General features: G+C 36.1%; 1 protein-coding gene across 1 annotated transcript; it reads left to right on the forward strand.

Moving 5' to 3' along the window:
- The first annotated feature begins 11991 nt into the window (after positions 1–11991).
- Positions 11992–19673, forward strand: LOC107780443 (uncharacterized). Its single transcript, XM_075229805.1, has 11 exons — positions 11992–12135; positions 12213–12332; positions 13686–14258; positions 14472–15860; positions 15946–16270; positions 16396–16657; positions 16817–17033; positions 17518–17879; positions 18253–18399; positions 18941–19090; positions 19261–19673. Exons 2-10 carry the CDS (start codon positions 12222–12224, stop codon positions 19056–19058), a joined length of 3504 nt encoding a protein of 1167 aa, XP_075085906.1. The 5' UTR covers positions 11992–12135; positions 12213–12221; the 3' UTR covers positions 19059–19090; positions 19261–19673.
- Positions 19674–22212: the final 2539 nt, after the last annotated feature.

Consider the following 22212-nt stretch of genomic DNA (forward strand, 5'->3'; position numbering starts at 1 on the left):
GGACCAAAACCCCCGGTGGCAACTATGACCAGGGTTAGAGGTCGAGGCTGAGGTCGTGCTAGAGGCCGAGGCAGAGGTAGATCTCAGCCTAGAGCTCGAGTAGCAGTACCCGTTGTAGAATCTCAGGTGGATCTTCAGGATGAGGTTCTAGTTCAGAATGTACCAGTTGGACCAGTTCAGGTTCCAGAAGGATTCATAGCTACTCTAGTGCTTCAGGACGCTCTACTCCGTTTGGTGAGTCTTATGGAGGGCATGGCCTAGAATGATACATTTCTAGTGGCACCAGCCGTCTCATAGGCTGAGAGAGGAGCACAAACTCCCACTACTCTAGCTCTGGAGAAGATGGCAGCCTAGAATCAGGCTCTAGCAGTCCCGCCAATTGGGGTAGTTCAGCCAGTTGTTGCGGCACAGGCCGGTGATAGGCCCGCCATGTCTTCTGAGGCCTTATTGAGACTGGATAAGTTTACTAAGCTCTTTCTAGTTCACTTCAGTGGTACGCCTTCTGAGGACCCACATGTTTATCGTGACCGCTCCCATGAGGTGTTGCAGAATATGGGTATAGTTGAGACCAATGGGATCGATTTTACTGTATTTCAGATGACGGGTTCCGCCAAGAGGTGGTGGAGATATTATACATTGACCAGACCAGTTGGATTGCTTGCATTGACCTGGGAACAGTTCTCATGGCTATTTCTAGAGAAGTTCCTCCCTATTACATTGAGAGAGTATTACCGCAGGCAATTTGAGCATCTACAGCAGGGCAGTATGACTGTTACTCAGTATGAATCCCGTTTTGTGGATTTAGCCAGTCATGCTCTCCTTTTACTACCTACTGAGGGAGATAGAGTGAGGAGGTTTATCGAGTGATTCACTCACCCTATCAGGCTTCAGATGGCCAAGGAGGCCGGAAGTAAGATTTCCTTTCAGGTGGTTGGTAATGTCACGAGGAGGATCGAGATGGTTCTTGCATAGGAGAGATAACAGAGGTCTTATAAGAGTCCTCGTCAGTTCGGTGATTTCAGTGGTGCCTCGTCTGGAGGTAGGGGTAATTTTGGTTGGGTTCATCCTCCCAGACCATTTCATTCAGTACTTCAGGCATCTTCTGGTGCTTCAGGGAGTCACGGTCCTATTATGCCTTACTCTGGGCAGCCAACATTTAGTGCACATCCAGCTCCTATCAGTGCACCACCACTCCAGAGTCACTACAACGGTTATTCGGCCCATTTGGGTCAGCAGTCACAGAAGCCGAGGTCCTGTTATACTTGTGGTGATCCTAGGCACATTACTAGATTCTGCCCCATGTCTCAGGGCAGCATGCAACATCAGGGTTCTCATGCTATGATTCCATCACCGGTTGTTTCACCGCCTGCTCAGCCAACTAGAGGTAGGGGTAAGACAACTAGAGGTGGGGGGTCAGACCGTCAGAGGTGCAGGTCAGACCGTTAGAGGTGGAGGCCAGCCAGTTAGAGGCCGTCCCAGGGACGTAATTTTTAAAGTGGTGGGGCCCAGCCCCGATTTTATGCTTTTCCAGCTAGGCCTTAGGCCGAGTCATCTGATGTCGTGATTACATGTATTGTTTCAGTTTTCCATAGAGATGCTTCAGTTCTATTTGATCCAGGATCTACTTATTCCTATATGTCCTCTTATTTTGCCTCAGATCTGGTGATTCCTCGTGATTCTCTAAGTGCTCTTGTGTGTGTGTCCACTCTGGTGGGAGATTTTATCTAGGTAGATCATGTCTATCATTCGTGTGTGGTTACTATTGTGAGTCTTGAGACTAGTGTGGATTTTCTACTTCTTGATATGGTAGATTTTGATATCATCTTAGGAATGGATTGGTTGTCACCTTATCATACTATATTGGATTGTCATGCCAAGACGGTGACCCTAGCTATGCCGGGGTTACCTCGATTAGAGTGAAAAGGAACTCTTGGTCATTCTACCAGTAGGGTTATTTCTTATATGAAGGATCGGCGTATGGTCGAGAAGGGTGTCTAGCCTATTTGGCTTATATTCGCGATCCCAGTGCGGATGTTCTTTCTATGGACTCAGTACCAGCTATTCGTGAATTTTCAGAAGTATTTCCTGCAGATTTACCGGGAATGCCACCCGACAGAGATATTGACTTTTGTATTGATTTAGCTCCGGGCACTCAGCCCATTTCTATCCCACCATACTGTATGGCCCCGCCAGAGTTGAAAAAATTGAAAGAGCAGTTACAAGACTTACTTAATCATGGATTCATTAGACCTAGTGTCTCGCCCTGGGGTGCACCAGTACTATTTGTAAAGAAGAAAGATAGTTCAATGCGAATGTGTATAGATTATCGGCAGTTGAACAAGGCTACTATCAAGAACAAGTATCCACTGCCAAGAATTGATGACTTATTCGATCAACCTCAGGGTGCCAAGGTGTTTTCAAAGATCGACTTGAGGTTTGGATACCATTAGTTGAATATTAGGGCATCTGATGTCCCTAAGACAGCTTTACCGACTCGGTATGAGTATTACGAATTCCTAGTGTTGTCATTTGGGTTGACGAATGCCCCAACATCATTTATTGGTTTGATGAATCGGGTGTTAAAACCCTATTTGGATTCTTTTATGGTTGTATTCATTTATGATATAATGATTTACTCCAGCACTCGAGAGGAGCATGAGCAGCATCTTCGGAGTGTGATTCAGACTTTGAAGAATAATCAGTTATATGCCAAATTTTTAAAATATGAATTTTGGTTAGACTCAGTTGCCTTTTTGGGGCATGCTGTATCGGCAGAAGGCATAAAAGTGGATCCTAAGAAGATTGAAGCTATTTAGATTGGCCTAGACCTAATTCAGTTACAGAGATCTGGAGTTTCCTAGGTTTGGCAGGTTATTATCGTCAATTCGTGGAGGGGTTTTCATCTATAGAAAGCCCATTGACCAGACTAACCCAGAAATGTGTCCCATTCAGATGGTCAAATGAGTGTGAGTTGAGCTTTCAGGAGCTCAAGACTATTTTGACTACGGCGCCAGTGATGGTATTACCCATAAGTTCAGGATCTTATACGGTGTATTTTGATTCATCTCACATTGTGCTTGGTGAAGAATTGATGCAAGATGGCAGTGTGATTGCATATGCGCCGCGGCAGTTGAAAGTTCATGAGAAGAATAATACTGTTCAATACTTAGAATTGGCAGCCATTGTCCACGCTTTGAAGATTTGGAGACATTACCTTTACGGTGTCTCGTGTGAGGTATTTACTAATCATCGTAGCCTGCAGTATCTATTCAGGCAAAAAGATCTCAATTTGAAGCAGAGAAGATGGTTGGAGTTGTTGAAATATTATGATATCACTATTTGGTATCACCCCGGAAAGGCCAATGTGGTGGCTGATGCTTTGAGTAGAAAGGCTGTAAGTATGGGTAGTCTTGCGTATATTCCCGTTGGTGAGAGACAGTTAGCTGCAGATGTTCTGACTTTGGCTAATCAGTTCGTGATATTAGATATTTCAGAACCCAATCGGGTTCTAGCTTGCAGAGTCGCTCGGTCTTCTTTATATGAGCGCATTAAAGAACGACAGTATGATAATCCTCATTTACTTTCCCTTAAGGGCACGGTGCGGCAAGGTGATGCCAAACAAGTTGTTGTGGGGGAATATGGAGTTCTACGAATACATGGTCCTATTTGTGTAACTAATATGGATGGGCTTCGTGAATTAATTCTGGAAAAGGCCCACAGTTCCAGATATTCTATTCATCCAGGTGCCGTCAAAATGTATCAAGATTTGCAGAAACATTATTGGTGGAGGAAAATGAAGAAGGATATACTTGCATATGTAGCTTGGTGTCTAAATTATCAGCAGGTCAAGTATGAGCATCAAAGACCTGGTGGTTTGCTTCAGAAGTTAGAAATTCCTGAGTAGAAGTGGGAGCGTCTCACTATAGATTTTGTTGTTGGGCTTCCACGGACTCAGAGAAAATTCAACGCAGTTTGGGTCATTGTGGACAGGTTGACCAAGTCAGCACATTTCATTCCAAAGGCAGTTACCTATTCTTCAGAGCGGTTAGCTGAAATTTACATTCGTGAGATTGTCCGCCTTCACGGTGTGCCCGTGTTTATCATTTCTGATCGAGGTACACAGTTCACTTTGCATTTCTGAAGGGTTGTAAAGCATGAGTTAGGCACGCGGGTTGAGTTGAGTACAACATTTCATCCACAGACACACGGATAGTCAGAGTGCACTATTCAAATATTGGAAGATATGTTTCTCGCTTGGGTTATAGACTTTGGAGGTTCTTGGGACCAATTCTTGCCACTTGCAGAGTTTGCTTATAATAATAGCTATCTATCGAGCATTCAGATGGATCCATATGAGGCATTATACGGAAGGCGATGTCGTTCGCTAGTTGGCTGGTTTGAACCGGGAGAGGCTCGGTTGTTGGGTACTGATTTTGTACAGGATGCCTTGGACAAAGTCAAAGTTATTAAGGATCGACTTCCCACATCTCAATCTAGGCAAACGAGTTATGCCGATCGTAAAGTTCGTGATATTGCATTCATGGTTGGAGAAAGAATATTTTTCCGGGTTTCACCTATGAAAGGTATAATGAGGTTCGGAAAGAAGGGCAAGTTGAGCCCTAGGTATATTAGACCCTTCGAAATTCTTGAAAGGGTGGGTGAAGTAGCCTACATGCTTGCACTACCACCTAGTTTATCACCAGTTCATCCAGTGTTCCATGTGTCAATGCTCCAGAAATATCACGATGATCTATCCCATGTGTTAGATTTGAGTTCAGTCCAATTGGACAAGGATTTGAATTATGAGGAGGATCCGGTAGCTATTCTAGCCCGGCAGGTCTGACAGTTGAGGTTTAAGAGATATCCTTCAGTTCGGGTACAATGGAGAGGTCAGTCGGTAGAAGTATCTACCTGGGAGTCCGAGTCGGACATGCATAGTAAATATCCACACCTTTTCACCAGCTCAGGTACTTTTCTATTCTGTTCAAGGACGAACGTTTGTTTTAGAGGTGGAGAATATGATGAACCAAAATGTCATCTTTAAATTTAATAATTAATTTTGGATTCTTTGACCTCGAAAAGTGCTATTTATCATTCCTCGACTTACGTGCGCAGTCTGTATAATTTTTCGGGAAGTTTTTTTGTGTGAAAAATGGATTAAAATGTGAAATAGAGCGTTAAAACTCAACTTAGTTGACTTTGGTCAATATTTTGAGAAAATGGACCCGGATCAGTATTTTTACAGTTCCTGTAAGTTCTATCGTAATTTGGGACTTGGACGTATGCCCGCAATTTAATTTGGAGGTCCCTAGCTCAAGTTATGACCATTTAACGAAAACTAGTAATTTAAAGGCTAAAGATTTCCAAAAGGTTAACCACGGATTTGACCTTCTGATAACGGGGTCGGAATCTGATTCAGAAAATTTAAATAGCTCTGTTATGTCATTTATGACTTGCGTGCCAAATTTGAAGTCATTACGGATTCATTTAATATGTTTCGGCACACGTTTTTTAAATTGAAAAGTTTGAAACTCAAAAGTTTGAATCGAGGTGTGAATTGTAATTTTGATGTTATTTGATGTGATTTGAGACCCCGAGTAAGTCCGTGTTATATTTTAGTACTTGTTGGTATATTTGGTTGAGGTCCTGAGGCCCTCGGGTGAGTTTCGAAGGGTTAACGGATCAAATTTGGACTTAGAAAGAAATCTGAAGGTTTCTGCCATCTGATATAATCGCATCTGCGGAATTTCCATCACAGGTGCGATCTCGTAGAAGAGAGCCTACCATCGCAGATGCGGGATTGGGCTGGCCTAGGGTCTTCGCAGGTGCGGCCATTTTTGCGCAAAAGCACGACCCTAGATGCGGTCCTAAGCATCGCAGAAGCGGAGGCTAGGCAAGTGAGGTTCGCAGAAGCGAAACTCATTCCGCAAAAGTGGATGCGCATGTGCGAGCCCAGGCACCGCAGGTGCAAAAATACCTGGGCAGTATATAAATCGAAGAGTTTGAGATTTTTCTCATTTTTAGACATTTTAAGTCTCGGATTTTGTCGATTCCAAAGGGGTTTTTTACGATTCTGAATTGGGTAAGTGTTCTATAACCAAAAGTGTTTAAATTTCATAAATCCATGTCTATATTCATCATTTATTTCAGATTTAGATGGAAGAAAATGAAATTTTTGTAAAACTTTCCAAAAACGAAAAAGTTAGATTTGAAGGTCCATTTGACATCGGAATTTAGTAAATCTTGTATGGTTGGACTCATCTCGGAATGGGTTTTCGGATTTCGTAAGTTTTTCAGAGATTCGAGACGTGGGCCCCACTGTTAATTTTTTAGATGAATTTCGGATTTTAATCTAAAAAATTAGTAAATTCGTATGGAATTAATTCATACGATTTGTATTGATCATATTGAATTGTTTATGATTAGATTTGAGGATTTCAGACACGAATTCGCGAGGCAAAGGTTTATTGGATTCTTGAATTTGGTTGCAAAGCGAGGTAAGTGTCGTGGTTAACCTTGACTTGAGGGAGTAACACTTAATTGTCTATTTGCTATACGATTTAATGTGCGGGTACAATTTATATGTGAGGTGACGAGTACTAATGCGTTGTCGTTGAGTCAAAGCATGCGAGTGAAATTTGTTTATTATGAATAATTATCTATTTCATTAAGATATTCCTGCTTAAGTTTATTATTGATTATTTGATCATTATTCGTGAAATTATTATTCATTTAATTATTGTTGAATAGTTTGGAAGGTGAAGTTGGTATTTTGGAATTGAATTGATTGATAAGTGTATATCCCCGCACTTAAATACTTTTTCGAATTTATATTATTATTTTCATGGTAAGGAAGAGTGTAAAAGCACGAAGGGTGTTGTCGTGCCATTTGTGAGTGTAAGAGCACGAAGGGTGTTATCGTGCCATTTGTGAGTGTAAAAGCACGAAGGGTGATGCCGTGTCAAATGAGAATAAAAGCACAAAGGGTGGTGCCGTACCATTTTCATATTATCATTTGCTTATTTTATTGTTGATAAATTAACTGGCTGCTAAGTGACGCTCCTCCTGCTGAAATTTTTATATCCTTCTCCTTTGCATGTTCCCTCCCAATTTATAAATTGTTATTTGTTGTATTATTGTTACTTTGTATTTGTGTATACTTGTACATGTGGTTTACATACGTGTCTTTTCATAGTCTCATCACTATTTCGCCGAGGTTAGGCTCGGCACTTACCGGTACATGGGGTCGGTTGTACTGATACTGTAGTCTGCACTTCTTGTATAGATTTCGGAGTTGGTCCCAGCGACGTACTGTAAATTTTCCCGGATACAGCTACCAGTGGAGACTTAAGGTTTAACTGTACATCGTTCATAATTCTGAAGTCCCCTTCTATATTATCTCAGTTGTGTATTATATTTTAAATAACTTAAATTTTATTTAGACCTTTATTTGTATTATTCTAGAAACCCGTGCACTTGTGACTCCAGTTCTGGGATGGTATTTAGACATCGCTATTATTATGGATTATTCACTACATTTCAGACCTTACTTCCGCATTTGTTTCTTTGTTATTAATTAGTTTAAAATTATTTTAAAATGGCTAATATTATTCTAACGTCGACTTGCCTAGTAAGTGAAATGCTAGGCGCCATCACGGTCCCGAAGGTGGAAATTTCGGGTTGTGACAAAAAGTGTGTTATATCTAACAGCTTAAGCTTTTAGATGAGATTGTCATACACTTTAACACGTTATCAGAGCAGGCAAAGGTCTTGGGTTCGAATCTCACCGCCACCCAATATCAAAAAGAATTTTTGCATGTTTGGCTCATAAAAAAGAATCAAGCCCCCACATGAGGGGGCGTGCTGAAGATATAATTAAGTAAATAAAAGTATATTTTCACAAATAGATTAAACTTTTAGATGAGATGGTCATACACTTTTAACAATATATAGTTAAAACAATTAATATACAATCTTCAAAGTCAAGCATTTTTTGTCCTACGAGTGTTCAGTCAAACGAACTACGAACAACACTCATATAGAAATAACAATTGTGTTGATCGAGAATATTTCTTTCATTAAGTAATATTGGATATAATTGCCACAGTGCAACCAATACTTTTAAATAATAACGTTTATTATCGTACATATCTTTCTCATGTCATTCATTTAGTTCAATAGTGTGATTTTATACTATTATCGATACCATATATAATTCCTACTATCGGTAGAATCTTTTTAGGATAGTATTCTACTATTTTTGGACCACTTCCAGCATAATTCTCATTGAGAGAATTCCTTTAGGATGATATTCTAATTCTTATTGGACAACTCACCGCTAATATAATTCTCATTGATAGAATTCTTTTAAGATAGTTCGAATTGTTACACGAGTAAATATAACAGAGATCAATGCAAAGAAATTTCTAATTGCTAGCTTTTGGATAGCGAGGACTCATTGCCAACTGATTCTTATTCCAATTCTTTTTGGATAGTAACATGAGTATAACAAAAATCAATTCAAAGTTACTATTATCAGATTGTATATTGTTTGGATAACTTAATCCCCATTCTTTTTATCATTGAACTATATTGTTAATGCAATGGGATAATACTAACTTTTTTTTTATAATTGTTTTTATTCCCCTTCCCTTTGATCTCCCTTTGTCGGAACTTTTGCTCCTTTGGTGATTCGAACCCACGATCTTGGGGTTGTACGTGGGGGATGTTGTCTATCTAAGAAACCCCCTCTTGTCGGCTAATATTAACTTATTGAATGATCCCATTTCTAAAAAGGAGCCAAACATAAACTTATTCTTTTACGATCGTTATATTTGTGAAGCTGGAGTACCTTCATTATTTTTCATGTATTGCTTAATTTATGTAACTAATCAAGCTTTGTATCTTTAGGAAAAAATATTGTAACTTGACTAATTAATTTCACTTGTCGCCATAACATATTTTCTTAAAAGGTTTCAATATTGGAATGTATTCCACAATATGTTTTCACATAGAGACAACTATATGTTGCTCTCTTATTTCTTTAGTTCATAAGTAAATCACCTGCCATAAAGGATTAACTAGAATAGACTGAACGAATAATTCGATTCCACACTATGTTGTGTGTAGGGGAGAGTTTCTCCGCGAAGCCGTGCATTCTGTATTCTTATGGAGGAATCATACTAGAAAAAGAATCGAAATGGCCTCCAAAGAAAGCGAGGGAGTGATGGGATACCGATATCGTAAACAAGAGTTATGAAACAGTCAAAAATGATATAGGAGATCAAATACCGAAAATATCGTCTATAAAAAAGACATATACGACCCTATTGCAAAATTTTACATTATAAACATATGTTTCTAACTTTATTAAATTGATCAATTTGACAACTTCAGACAATAGATTTTGAATTGAAGGATTATGTTAATGAAATAACATAGATTTTATTATTCCAAATATCATAGCAATTCTTTTCACGTCAATTGTTTAAATTGACTCTTTTTTCTTATATATAATTTTTTAATAAATTTAATTTATTGTTTGTTCATATATAATATATTAAAACTCTTCGTGCAAAGCACGTACATAGAAACTAGTATATATTAAAAGCATAAAGTCCCTTAGAGAAATGTCGTTCGCCTTTTTTACCCTTTTAACATAGAGTTTACATTGAACAAAATTTTAACAAAATTTAGCACACTAATAGAAGTACAAACAATAGAATTGTATGAAAATTATTATGAGATACAAATAAACTATAATGTCTTTTAGTTTGGTATCATCAAAACCAATTTAAATGAAATTTTTGGAGCGAACAATCAACTCTTGCCAAAGGAAAAAGCACAAATAAATCATTTTTCTAGAAGAATTATTCTGTAGTTATTTATTTAACAAGTTATGTATTATAGTCCGAATTAAATTTACTCAGAGAGAAATGGACGTCGGCAGGAAAAAGTTAGTAGCTTTTAATTTGTCATTATAACAAGTTCACTCGCCTAAGTCTTGGCAAATGAGAAAAGAATATAAAGGTGATAGAAATTTTTTAAAATCTCTTTAATTCCCAACGAAGAAAACGAAACGACCCCCAAAAAGTCACTTTCACGTCGCTATTTCGTTGTACATTTCCCATATATGACTTCACTTCTTTCACACAGCCTCATGACATTGGTTTGTCGACAATATGTTTCGTGTTTTCAAATGACTTTAATCCTTTCGATTCTTTTTTGTTCTTGGTAACATGGAGAATAAATTAATAAGATAATTTCTTACAACAAGTTAAACAACATTGAAGGATCATTTAGTTGGAAAACAAGTTATTTCAGGATTAGTTATTCCGGGATTGTTATCTCACCCTCACATAGCGATATAAAAATAATCCTATAAACCCGAGATTAGCTATCACGTAATTTTATCTCAATCAAACATATGATAAATTCATCTTAAATTTAATCACATGATTAATTCTTTTATCCCTCGTTTCCAAAGAACTCTTAGAGTATAAACGGGTCATAGACAATTAGACATGTTGGGGGTCATGAAGGGAAAGAGCTACATCAATAGTTAATTATCTAGAACGAATTCTTACTTACTTTTCTTAGTATTGGTAACACAAAGGGAAGCTCGGGTCAACGTATGTCTCCGTAGTTGCCCGAAAAAGGATCACTTAATCAAGACAGATTCTTGTAACTGCCTTTCAAATAGGATCTCGAGAGATAAGACCTGAAAGTACCATACCATAATGGTGGCTTTGAATTTAAAAAGAAAAAACAGCATTAATAGTATAAATAATGTTAACATAGTTCATATAAAGTAAAGTTATTTGGATTATATTGAATTTAAGTTATATATTGACTGTATCAAAAAAGTGTTTACAAGTATGAGTGTGCTTTGACTTGTTATAATGTGTATACTTTTGTTAACAAAAATAAGAGAAACTAAGGGAAAAAGATAAGGGGGGAATGGATGATATATCATTGCATGATTTGTTGCGTTGATTCAAAATAAAATAGTATATCACTATTTATAGATAATCAAAGGGAATAAAATAAGGAGAATATGTTATTTTCCTCATAAATTCTAAACTAAAGGAAAAATAAATATTCTACAAGTAATGTAGATCCTAAACTTAGAAATGAAAACAAATATTATACCAAAATATTGCTAAACTAAAAAGAAAATAAATATTCTACGATAAGTGTAGATCCTAAAGTAGAAGGAAAGAAATTATTATCAAGAATTTTCAAATATATTTTTTTAGTAATTTGCTCGTGTAACTAATTTTAGATTCCAAGTAAGTTTTTCCACTTTTCTTTGGCCTAACTTCGATTCAAAGTCTTCCTTGTAACTTCTCATCATCTTCCTTTTCCTTCATATTAGCCTTTTTAATCTTTTACTTTTGCTACAGTATAAAACACTGATGATATTGACACCAACATGGAATAATATTATCATCATTTTAAGCTAACTACAACATTAGACTAATATTTTTACACCATCAAATCATCTTTACCTATTATGATATGTAATCTATTTTATTTTTAATATTATAAATTCACAAATTTAAACAGAGGTTGAGCCAAATTTTGAACTTTAAGGATTTAAATTTTAGGATAACGATATTTGGTGTTAGTAATTGAATTATGGATTTAATTTTTGTACATTTTTAGTAAATTCTTTAATTCAAAGACATTCAAATCTCTTTATAACAGTCTCTAAGCAAAAGCAAAGTACTGTCATATATAGAATAGGAATATAAATTTTAATATAAAATGAAAATTAGTTCCAACAAACCACTGATGTATATAACTTACACTGTATAATTATTATTACTTTCCTTAGTATTTGGGTAAGCAAAATATATCCATGTTTCTATTTTTCTTCCATTTAAGTTATTGACTCCTCGTCAACCTTGCTGGGGTCTCGTCTCTTTATTCCAAACACTTTCTCTTTTTCTTCGTATGATTGTACGAAGTTCTTTTTCATTCTGAGATTTCATTGGAGCTCTGCTACGTAAAAGTTTTCTGTCATTTTCCTCACTCTGCTTTAGGAATGCAGCAGCAGTGACTTATTTGCATATAAAAGAACAGACCTGGAAAAGTTTCTTAGCTAATAAACCCCAGAAGAAGAAAGACAAGGTAACAACTTTTTTTCATTTCCTTCTATTTGTTTGTACATGTAACTTTGAGTTGATGTTGTTTATTTTGATGACTAGGGAATTAAGATGGAAACTACTACAAGGAAGAAAAAAGAGAAAACAGTTCCAGGGTTGGTAGATTTGGTGTTTTCTTGGTCTTTAAAGGACGTGCTGAACAGAGATCTTTACAGAAACAAGGTTTTGAACGATTGCATTTTTCATCTAGTTCATTTGCACCCCTAAAAAGTATTTTTGATTAGTAGTATTTAACGATAGTATAATCTGTTTTATGCTATGGTATGCGATCAGTGTATTTTAATTTGTTGCAGTGGTGGATGTTGCATGCAACCCAACATTTTTTTTCATATGGGTTACAGATATACATGTTAAAAATTACCAATATTTCAAAAAACAATTGAACCCATAATTTAAAAAATGTAATGGATTCTGATGAGACCTCAACTTGTTCGGTACTGAGTCGTAGTAGCTGTTGTTTTTGTAATGGGTTGTGATGAGACCGCAACTTGTTTGGGATTGAGGCATATTAATTAGTTGTTGTTGTAATGAGCTTTGATGAGACCCAACTTGTTTGGGATGGAGAAATAGTAATAGTTGTTGTTATTGTTGTTGTCGTCGCCGTCGTAATGGATTCTGATGTGACATCAACTTTTTTTGGGACTGATTGTAGTAGATGTTGTAATGGATTCTGGTGAGACCGCAACTTGTTCGGGACTGCGGCATAGGAGTTGTTGTTGTAATGGATTTTGATGAGACTCCAACTTGTTTGGGGCTGAGGTCGTAGTAGTAGTTGTTGTTGTAATGGGTTTTGATGAGACACCAACTTGTTCGGAACCAGAGGCGGACCCACAATTTTTACGCGACAGGGGCACATTATTCTGCTCAACCAGTGGCCCCTAAATGCTTTTAGTGTTCAGGGTGCCAACTGCTTTAAATTAACCATTTTCAAGGTATATACGTATATATATATACGAGATTTCGGCCGAAGTTTACGGGATCCGATGACCCCTCACTCATACACATGGGTCCGCCTCTGTTCGGAACTGATGCATAGTAGTAGTTGTTATTGTTGTAATGGGTTCTGATGAGACCCCAACTTTTTTGGAACTGAGACTTAATAATAGTTGTTGTAATGGGTCGACGAGACCCCGACTTGTTTGAGATTGAAGCATAATAGTTATGGTAATGGTTTGTGATGAGAACCTAAAGATTGAATCCATCAAATTCAAATCTTGATGTGTCTCTTGTAACTTGCTTTTTTTTTTTTCCAGGTTACTAATACCACTTTTTATGGACGACTACTAGTAGTTATGTTTAGGTGGTATGATAGTGTACAAATTAGCATTGCATAATGGAAAGATTCAAATTTGTAATATTAATGAAATCAAGATGCAGCCTTATCTTCCTTTTCCATTTATGTTACCGGAGACCCCTACTTTCTTCTTCTTTAACATGTTGGTTAGATCAGATATTTATTGCCATCTTGAAATATTTTGATATTTTCAAGTCCTAATTTCAACTACAATGTGTTAGGTTAAAGAAATTCCAGAAACATTCTTGTCAACTGATCATTACATGAAGTCATTCATTACTCCCCTTGTTGAAGAAACACATGCTGATTTGCTCTCAAACATGTTCACAGTTTCGCGAGCCCCGGCTCTTGAGGTTCTTGATGTAAAAATATCAAAAGATTTTAAGCCTCCCAAAGGCTTATATTACAATATTTTGTTGAAAAGAGCTACAGAGGGAGAGAACAACGAGTCGAAAACTGAATCAAAATATGAACCTGAAGTTGGTGATCTTATTGCACTAACAGATGTAAAACCAAAAAGAATTGAGGATTTGAACAGGCCTAAGAGATCTTATCTCATTGCCATAGTTCAAGGTATGAAAGACGAAGGTTCGGATAGGGTACCTATCCTCTCTTCGCAGCCTATTTCGTTTAAGAAACCAGACAGGGCAAAGGGTGAACAAGGAGACAAGCTTTTTATTGTGTATCTTTCTAATTTGACAACAAATATTCGAATATGGAATGCTTTGAATTCAGACAAAGAAAATGCAAACCTGAAGATCATTAAAACTGTGCTGACAAGTGATCCAAATATTGTAAGTAAACCTCTCATTTCCCTCTTGAAATCTGTCCATTACAGTAGTAGAGTTTTGTTACTTCAGTATGACGATAAATAGTTTGCGACTTTAATATAGTAATGTGACAAAGTATTTTTTCGACTTTACTGTTATAGTGATTATAGTAACGTGAAATTAAACAGTTAATCTAGCTTCCAATATTGAGGTCAAGTGTATTTCAATCGTTTGCAGGGTGAAGTAGACTGCTCCCTTTGTTCCTTTATAGAAACTAAAACTAAAAATTCAAGGGCCATTATTCAGCCCTTTGGGCTAGATAATGCTCAACAAAAGGCTGTTATAAGTTGTGTTGAAACAAGAGAATGTGATCACAGGAACACGGTTAAGTTAATTTGGGGTCCTCCGGGAACTGGAAAGACTAAAACAGTTGCCTGCTTACTCTATGTTCTGTTAAAAATGAGATGCAGAACTCTGACCTGTGCTCCTACGAACATTGCTGTTTTGGGAGTTACAAAGAGGCTGATGCAACACGTACAGGACGGTCAGGAGTATGATACATATGGTTTAGGAAACATAGTTTTATTTGGTAATGGGGAAAGAATGAAGATCGATGATCATGAAGATCTGTTTGATGTGTTTCTTAATAACCGTGTTGATGCTCTTGTTAGCTGTTTGTCTCCGAATAATGGGTGGAAAGTTGGTATACAATCCATGATATGTTTGCTCGAGGATCCTGAAGAGCAATACCGTAAGTACTTAGAAAAACAAAAAGATAAGGAACATGACACTGATGATAATCAAGACACAGATGATGAGGAAGAGGAAGAAAAAGGAAGCAGTACTAGTGAAGAATCTAGTTTGAGTGAAAAAGATCGCAAAATCAATGATCAAGGAGTAGACAAAAATAGGAAGAGTAAGTTGTGGAAGAAATTTGTCCTTGAAACATTAAAAGAGAACAAGAAGAATGATAAACAAAGTTCTCAAAGGAGGAACAACTCGAGAGCCGCTGGCGAGGCGAACAAGGTCAAGAATGAAGGGGAGGCAAGCAACAAAGAAACCAGTGTTTGGACATTTGAGGAGTTTGTTATCAAAAGATTCAAATGGATACAGAACCAATTAATATTTTGTCTGACGAGCTTGTATACACATCTACCTACTTCTTTCATTTCGCTAGAAGTAGCTAAGGAAATGATCAGAGTACTTAAGATGCTTCAAACTCTTGGAACATTGTTTGCTGCTGTGGAAACATCAGAAGGGTTAAGAGATATTTCACACAGAACTGTATCAAGGAGTAAGGCGAGACGTTTTGCAAATTTGTATGCAACCAAAATGGAATGCCTTAAAGTATTGAAATTTCTTAGTGAGAGTATCTCTCTTCCAAATTTAATCGATGACTACCAAATTCGAAGTTTTTGTCTAAAAGGTGCGTGCTTGATTTTCTGCACTGCTTCTAGCTCATCGAAATTGCACACAGAAGGAATGACACCACTTGAGATGGTGGTAATTGATGAAGCTGCTCAGCTGAAAGAATGTGAATCCACTATTCCTTTACAACTCCCAGGTCTGCGCCATGCTATACTCGTCGGAGATGAGAAACAATTGCCTGCGATGGTTCAGAGCGAGGTTATCGGTTAATCTTTTCACAGCTTGTTTTTAAACTTACTGTGCTGCTCTTATATTATTGACCACTAGTATCTGTTATACACAGATCTGTGAGAAGGCTGAATTCGGCAGGAGCTTATTTAAGAGGCTGGTAATCTTAGGACACGAGAAGCACCTTCTCAATGTTCAATATAGGATGCATCCAAAAATAAGTTTGTTCCCAAATAGAGAGTTTTATCAGAAGAAAATTATGGATGGTCCTAATGTGAAAGCAGCAGTATATGAGAAGAGATTTCTTGAAGGAGATATTTTTGGCTCCTATTCATTTATTAATGTAAGTAGCGGAAATGAGGAGATTGATGACAAGCACAGCACGAAAAATATGGCAGAAGCTTTCGTTGTAGCTGAGATAGTTGTCAACCTTCATAAAGGTAATACACTATATCTTTCATGTACTTAATCTCAGCTTAAGATGTACATTTCTGGTTTTGTCTATTGTATCTTAGTTTGCATGGCAATTGGTTTGACAAACCTGATATTATTACCTGAATTACAGAATCTGTCTCTTCGAAACAAAAGGTCCGTGTTGGCTGCATATCTCCTTACAAGGCTCAAGTGTTTGCTATTCAACAAATTCTTGGCAAGAAATATAGCACAGATGTTAAAAGTGACTTCTCAGTGAATGTTCGTTCTGTTGATGGTTTTCAAGGGGGTGAAGAAGATGTTATAATTATCTCCACTGTTCGTTGTAATGGAAGAGGATCTGTTGGTTTCCTTTCTAATCTTCAGAGAGCAAATGTAGCACTGACTCGAGCAAGGTACTAATTTGCTGCACAACATTACTACATTTCAAAATGTTTGAATATCAAGGATGGTTCGAATTTGCTATTCTTATTTATTGTTGTCTTTCAATGACCTTCCTGCAAGAAGATAATTTATGAACATGTCCATAATTGTTTCGTTGGCTTCTTATGCAGGTACTGTCTTTGGATATTGGGGAACGGCGCAACTTTGGTTAACAGTGGCTCCATCTGGAGAAACTTAGTCATTGACGCCAAGGCTAGACGTTGTTACTTTGATGTTACTGACGACAAAAGATTGAATCAAGCAATTTCAAATGCAACCATTGAGCTTGACCAATTAGAAACATTACTTAGAACGGATTCCCCTGTATTCGAAGCGGCCAAGTGGAAGGTATGCTACTTCGCATTCATTTGGCTTATGATGAAATTTAAGGTTTCTTTCATTACTAACACGAAGAGAGCCTTGGCGTAACTGGTGAAGTTGTTGCCATGTGACCAGGAGGTTACGGGTTCGAGTCGGGGAAACAGCCTTCTTGCAGAAATGCAGGGTAAGGTTGCGTATAATAGACCCTTATGGTTCAACCCTTCCTCGGACCCCGCGCATAGCAGGAGCTTAGTACGCCGGGCTATTTTTTTTTTTCATTACTAACACCTGTTAAATTCATGGTCAAGAAGCAGCTTTCCCATCGTTGATTTTGTTTGTTCAATATTGATGGCCAAAATATACATCTTTTCAGTTTGGATTTTGCTAGTTAAGTAGGCCAAAGTTTTCAAAAGTGTTAGGTTTTGGTAGTTGTTTGACTTGAGAGCTTAAACTCATTTGTTTTGTTTTCAAATGGAGAGCTAACAGGTTGTTTTCTGTTACAAAATAACAGGTTTTGTTTAGTGAAGATTTCTCAAAATCCATGGCCAGAATTAAGGATGTGGAGATTAGTAAAGAGGTGATTTCCCTTTTGGTGAAGCTTTCAAATGGCTGGCGTAAATCAGAAAACAACAGAATTCTCAGCAACAAGGGTGGGAAATCTTCAGAACTGTTGGAGGTGTATAGTGTCAAGCACTTAAAATTGATTTGGACCATAGATATTCTGGAGCAGAACTCTACATACTTTCAAGTATTAAAGATCTGGGACATTTTACCAGGATATCAGATACCAAAGTTGTCAAAGCAGATTGACATCCATTTTGGTAATTATACAGTGGATTTGATGAATCGTTGCAAATGCAAGCGTGCTGAACGGTACAGAATGTTTTTAGTTTTTTCTCTGATCTAAATTGTTGTCTTGTGGGCTGTTTAATCTCTGTACACTAACAGTGTAAAAGAATTTCTACATTATCAGGTAATGTAAAAGATAATTAACTCCAAGTAACCGATACTAATGACAGGAATGACACCACTTGAGATGGTGGTAATTGGTGAAGCTGCTCAGCTGAAAGAATGTGAATCCACTATTCCTTTACAACTCCCAGGTCTGTATAAAAAATATACACCTTTTAGGATATTGAAGTAATCCATTTACATGTTTAGTCTTTTTTTCGGATCTAAATTGCTGATTTTTAGGATAAATGAAAACCATTGAAATGGTAACTTTACAAGTCTTCTTGTTCTGTAGCGACTTAATACTTCCAATGACTTGGCCAATTGATGGAAATGCTGTCTCAAGAACTAGCTCAGCTCATGGTGATCGAGACGAGAACTTGGCACGTCAACTGGCAGCTATGAGTTTGAGGGATAAACCAGGATCTTCAAGAAGTTCCAAGTAAGCGTTGGTTATACATTTAGAAAGTCTAAATCACACTCCTTAAGGTGCAGCCCTTCCCCGGACCTAGCGTAAATGCACGATGTTTTGTGCATCTGGCTGCCATTTTTAGTCTACAAGGGAAATAATGCATGAAAAGTAAAAAATAAAAGTTTGTGCTATAGCCTATGTGCTTGTTTTTGTGTTGATGACTTGCGTTGCTACCAAAGAAATACTCTCTCTGTTTCAAATTAGGTGAAATACTTTCCTTTTTAGTTTGTTCCAAAATAAATGACACATTTTTAAATTTGAAAATATTTCAACTTTAAAATCTTTATTTATCTTTTTTACCCTTAATAAGAAGCTTTTATAACCGCATAAATGTGATGGCCCCACAAAACTTTTACCCCTTAATCTTTTAAGATCATAAATTTCAAAAGTCTTTTTCTTCTTCTTAAACTCCGTGCCGAGTCAAAATATCTCATCTAAATTGAAACGGAGGAAGTACTACTTTTTTGGGTATCAGATCAATATAGTTACTAACTCTACTCATTTTTACCAGTAATTTTCAGAATTCCAAGATGAAGAAACCAGGAACGTTCCGTGAAGTAAAACCAAACCTACTCGGCGAAGATTTTATGGAACGGTTTATGCGCAACAAGTCCAACAGGAGACCTTAAAGTTTCAATCTAAGCACAACTGCACAAGAGAGGTAAAATATGAAACATGATAGATATCATACAGGCAGCTCTACCAAGTATAGACGTAGACTTGTTTATGTTTTTGTCAATATCTTTTAGATGATACATATAAGCTCACCTAAAGATCTTATTCAGATCTTAATACAACAAACTTCTGAACATTAAATTCTGTTTTTGGCAGTTTGGAATGGGGATGGATCTTGGTATTCTTTGGTGCCTTTATATCATGTCATTTACTTCTTGAATCGGCGCATTTTGCTGTCAAGTTTATTCCTTAAGTGTTTCATTAATGTTTATTACAGCTAAAGTCTGTACATATATTATTAATGGTTTGAGATTTTATGCTATATTTAGCCTGGTGTGCTCATAGATTTTCTTGGTGGTAGCAAGCGTTAGATTGCTTTTTCGCCCATAAGAAGGAATCGCTTAGCTTTTCTTGCTTTCGAAAGCTTCTTGTATTTGTTAGAAAAATTGTCCGTGTAGTCATAACCATATGCCCCATGTCCGCAAACCAAAATTTAGACCCAGTGGATTCTAAGTGTGAAATGTAAATTTAGTTATACTTGTTTTTCGAGTAAATTACTCAAATGGTTACTCAACTATCCCAAATTATCTCCTAAAGTCACTGTTCTTTCGTTTGTAACAACAAAGTCACTGAACTATGTCTATTGCACTCAGAAGGTCACTCAACTAGATTTTCTAAATTTCTGGATTGCCAAAATACCTCTTTTACCCTTTAAATTATAAACAAATTAATTAGAATAATTTGTTAGTAATAATTATTTTAGTATTAACAACAAAAATTCAAAAAATTATTTACACAATTCAAAATGAAAGAAAATAAAGGTTGTAAAATATATATTCCATGCACGTAATATAAAAATAATTATTTAAATAAAGGTATTTTTATAATATACATTATATATTCTTGAAAATTATGCTCAATTATATTATTATGTTTCTACCAACTTTCCGACGACACAAAGTTATGTCACCAGAAAGCAGAGGGACTATCTGTAAAAAACAAATATGATATGTTAAGTCGTGCATGGAATATATGCATGGAATATATATAATATAATTGAGCATAATTTTCAAGAATATATAATGTATATTATAAAAATACCTTTATTTAAATAATTATTTTTATATTACGTGCATGGAATATATATTTTACAACCTTTATTTTCTTTCATTCTGAATTGTGTAAATAATTTTTTAAATTTTTGTTGTTAATACTAAAATTATTATTACGAACAAATTATTCTAATTAATTTTACTATGCTTATTATTTTGTTATTCCAACATTATAGATTATAGATGCTTAAATAATTTTTATTTTTTTAATTTATTAATAATATTTATTTATTCTATAGGTAAGTCCATAATGTAAATTAAAAAGGGAAAAATCATAATATTAAAAAGTTTTTTTAAAAAAAAAAACAAAAGATGAATATTTATAATCTTGAGGGTAAAATAGGTATTTGGCAATTCAAAATTTGAAAAATCTAGTTGAGTGATTTTTTGAGTGCAATATGCATAGTTCGATGACTTTATTGTTACAAACAAAAGAAAAGTGACTTTAAAAAATAATTTGGGATAAGTGAGGACCATTTTAATAATGAACCCCTTATTTTTCGCACATATTAAAATGTTCCTACCTCGTATCACTATGTTCGCCGAATCCGCAAACCAATTATTGTATATCCCCAAAAGGCTGAGATTAGCTTTTGAGTTGTTGAGTGCGCCCTCTTCCTTTTTTTCCGTCTCAGTCTAATCTCCATGTTTTCGTGATATTCCTGTACTACAAGTGCATAGGTTCATAAATCAAAATATACTTCCAAGAATTATAACATAAATATTAACGTGAGGAATGGCCCAAAGAAATATGGCATACCTAAGACGGTCCGAACTCCTAGAAAAAGTAAATATCTATGGGCAGGGGCGGAGTTGGAACACAGGTTACGAGTTCGATTGAACATAATAACTTTAATCCAAATTTATATTTGTCTTAAGAAATATAATATGTATAAATTATTAATTTAGAATTAAATAACTTAAATAGATTACCATAAACTTCAAATTCCGACTCCACTTCTGTCTATGGGTCACCAATGAAGTGAAAACATTTTCTTCGAGAAATACGGACACAAGGAAAACAATAGAGCTTGAGGGAGCTACTTATTTCTTCTATAAATAATTGTTAGATGTTATTTAGTGTTTTTGCATGTCAAGTTCAATAAAATTTTCTTTTTTATAATGGAATCTTCCTTTCATTCAACTAATGAATCAAGCTGTAAAATTATATACTTAGCGAAATAGGATTACGAGCTCGTTTGGATTGGCTTAAAAACATTACCAGAAGTCCGCTAAAAATTGACCAAATATTTCCGACCAATATTGGTCGGTCAAAATAAACGACCAAAAACCGTCCAGCTTGGACGGAAACTGGAAAAATAATATTTTATATTTTTTTTAAAATACATACCGACCAAAGTTGGTCGTAAATTGGTCAACAAGTTGACCCAGCTAGTCAGACTTGCTTAGTCAAAGAAACTTTTGGATTACCGACCAACTTTGGTCGGTAATGTGGACACAATTTTTTAAATTTTAATAATTATTTTATTTTATAAAATATTTTATAATATTTAAGAATTTATATTTAAAATTATCGACCAACGTTGGTCGGTTAATGCAGGGGAAGCATTTACCGACCAACTTTGATCGGTAATTGTTATTTTATGCAAAATAACCGAATTTATATTTAAAATTACCGACCAACGTTGGTCGGTTAATGCAGGGAAGCATATACCGACCAACTTTGGTCGGTATATTTTATTTTCTGGAAAATAACCGACCAAAGTTGGTCGGTTATTAGGTCAACATTGGTCAAACTTTTGAATCACTTTTATATTTACTACCTAAATAATATAAATGTAATCAGTTAACACTTTTGTAATTATAACGACTCGGCCATTCGTTTCGAGAGTTATAACCCCATTTTCCCATTTCTGCTTCTTTATGTGTTGTTTATCTGTATTGTATTGTATCAGGTTGGTTGGTTCGGGTCCGGAGTAGTTTCGGAGTGGAATGAGACACTTAGTCTCTAAAGTAGAAGCTTAAGTTGGAAAAA

Source organism: Nicotiana tabacum, chromosome 14, assembly GCF_000715075.1.
Source record: "Nicotiana tabacum cultivar K326 chromosome 14, ASM71507v2, whole genome shotgun sequence".
NCBI classification, from domain to species: domain Eukaryota; kingdom Viridiplantae; phylum Streptophyta; class Magnoliopsida; order Solanales; family Solanaceae; genus Nicotiana; species Nicotiana tabacum.

What these genes read in the sequence shown, in the direction of transcription:
- LOC107780443 (XM_075229805.1), top strand. Translation starts at nt 12,222, where the DNA reads ATGGAAACTACTACAAGGAAGAAAAAAGAGAAAACAGTTCCAGGGTTG. An exon ending in GAGATCTTTACAGAAACAAG is followed by an intron (nt 12,333 to 13,685) that starts GTTTTGAACGAT and finishes ACAATGTGTTAG; the next exon opens with GTTAAAGAAATTCCAGAAAC. An exon ending in GGATCTTCAAGAAGTTCCAA is followed by an intron (nt 18,400 to 18,940) that starts GTAAGCGTTGGT and finishes CATTTTTACCAG; the next exon opens with TAATTTTCAGAATTCCAAGA.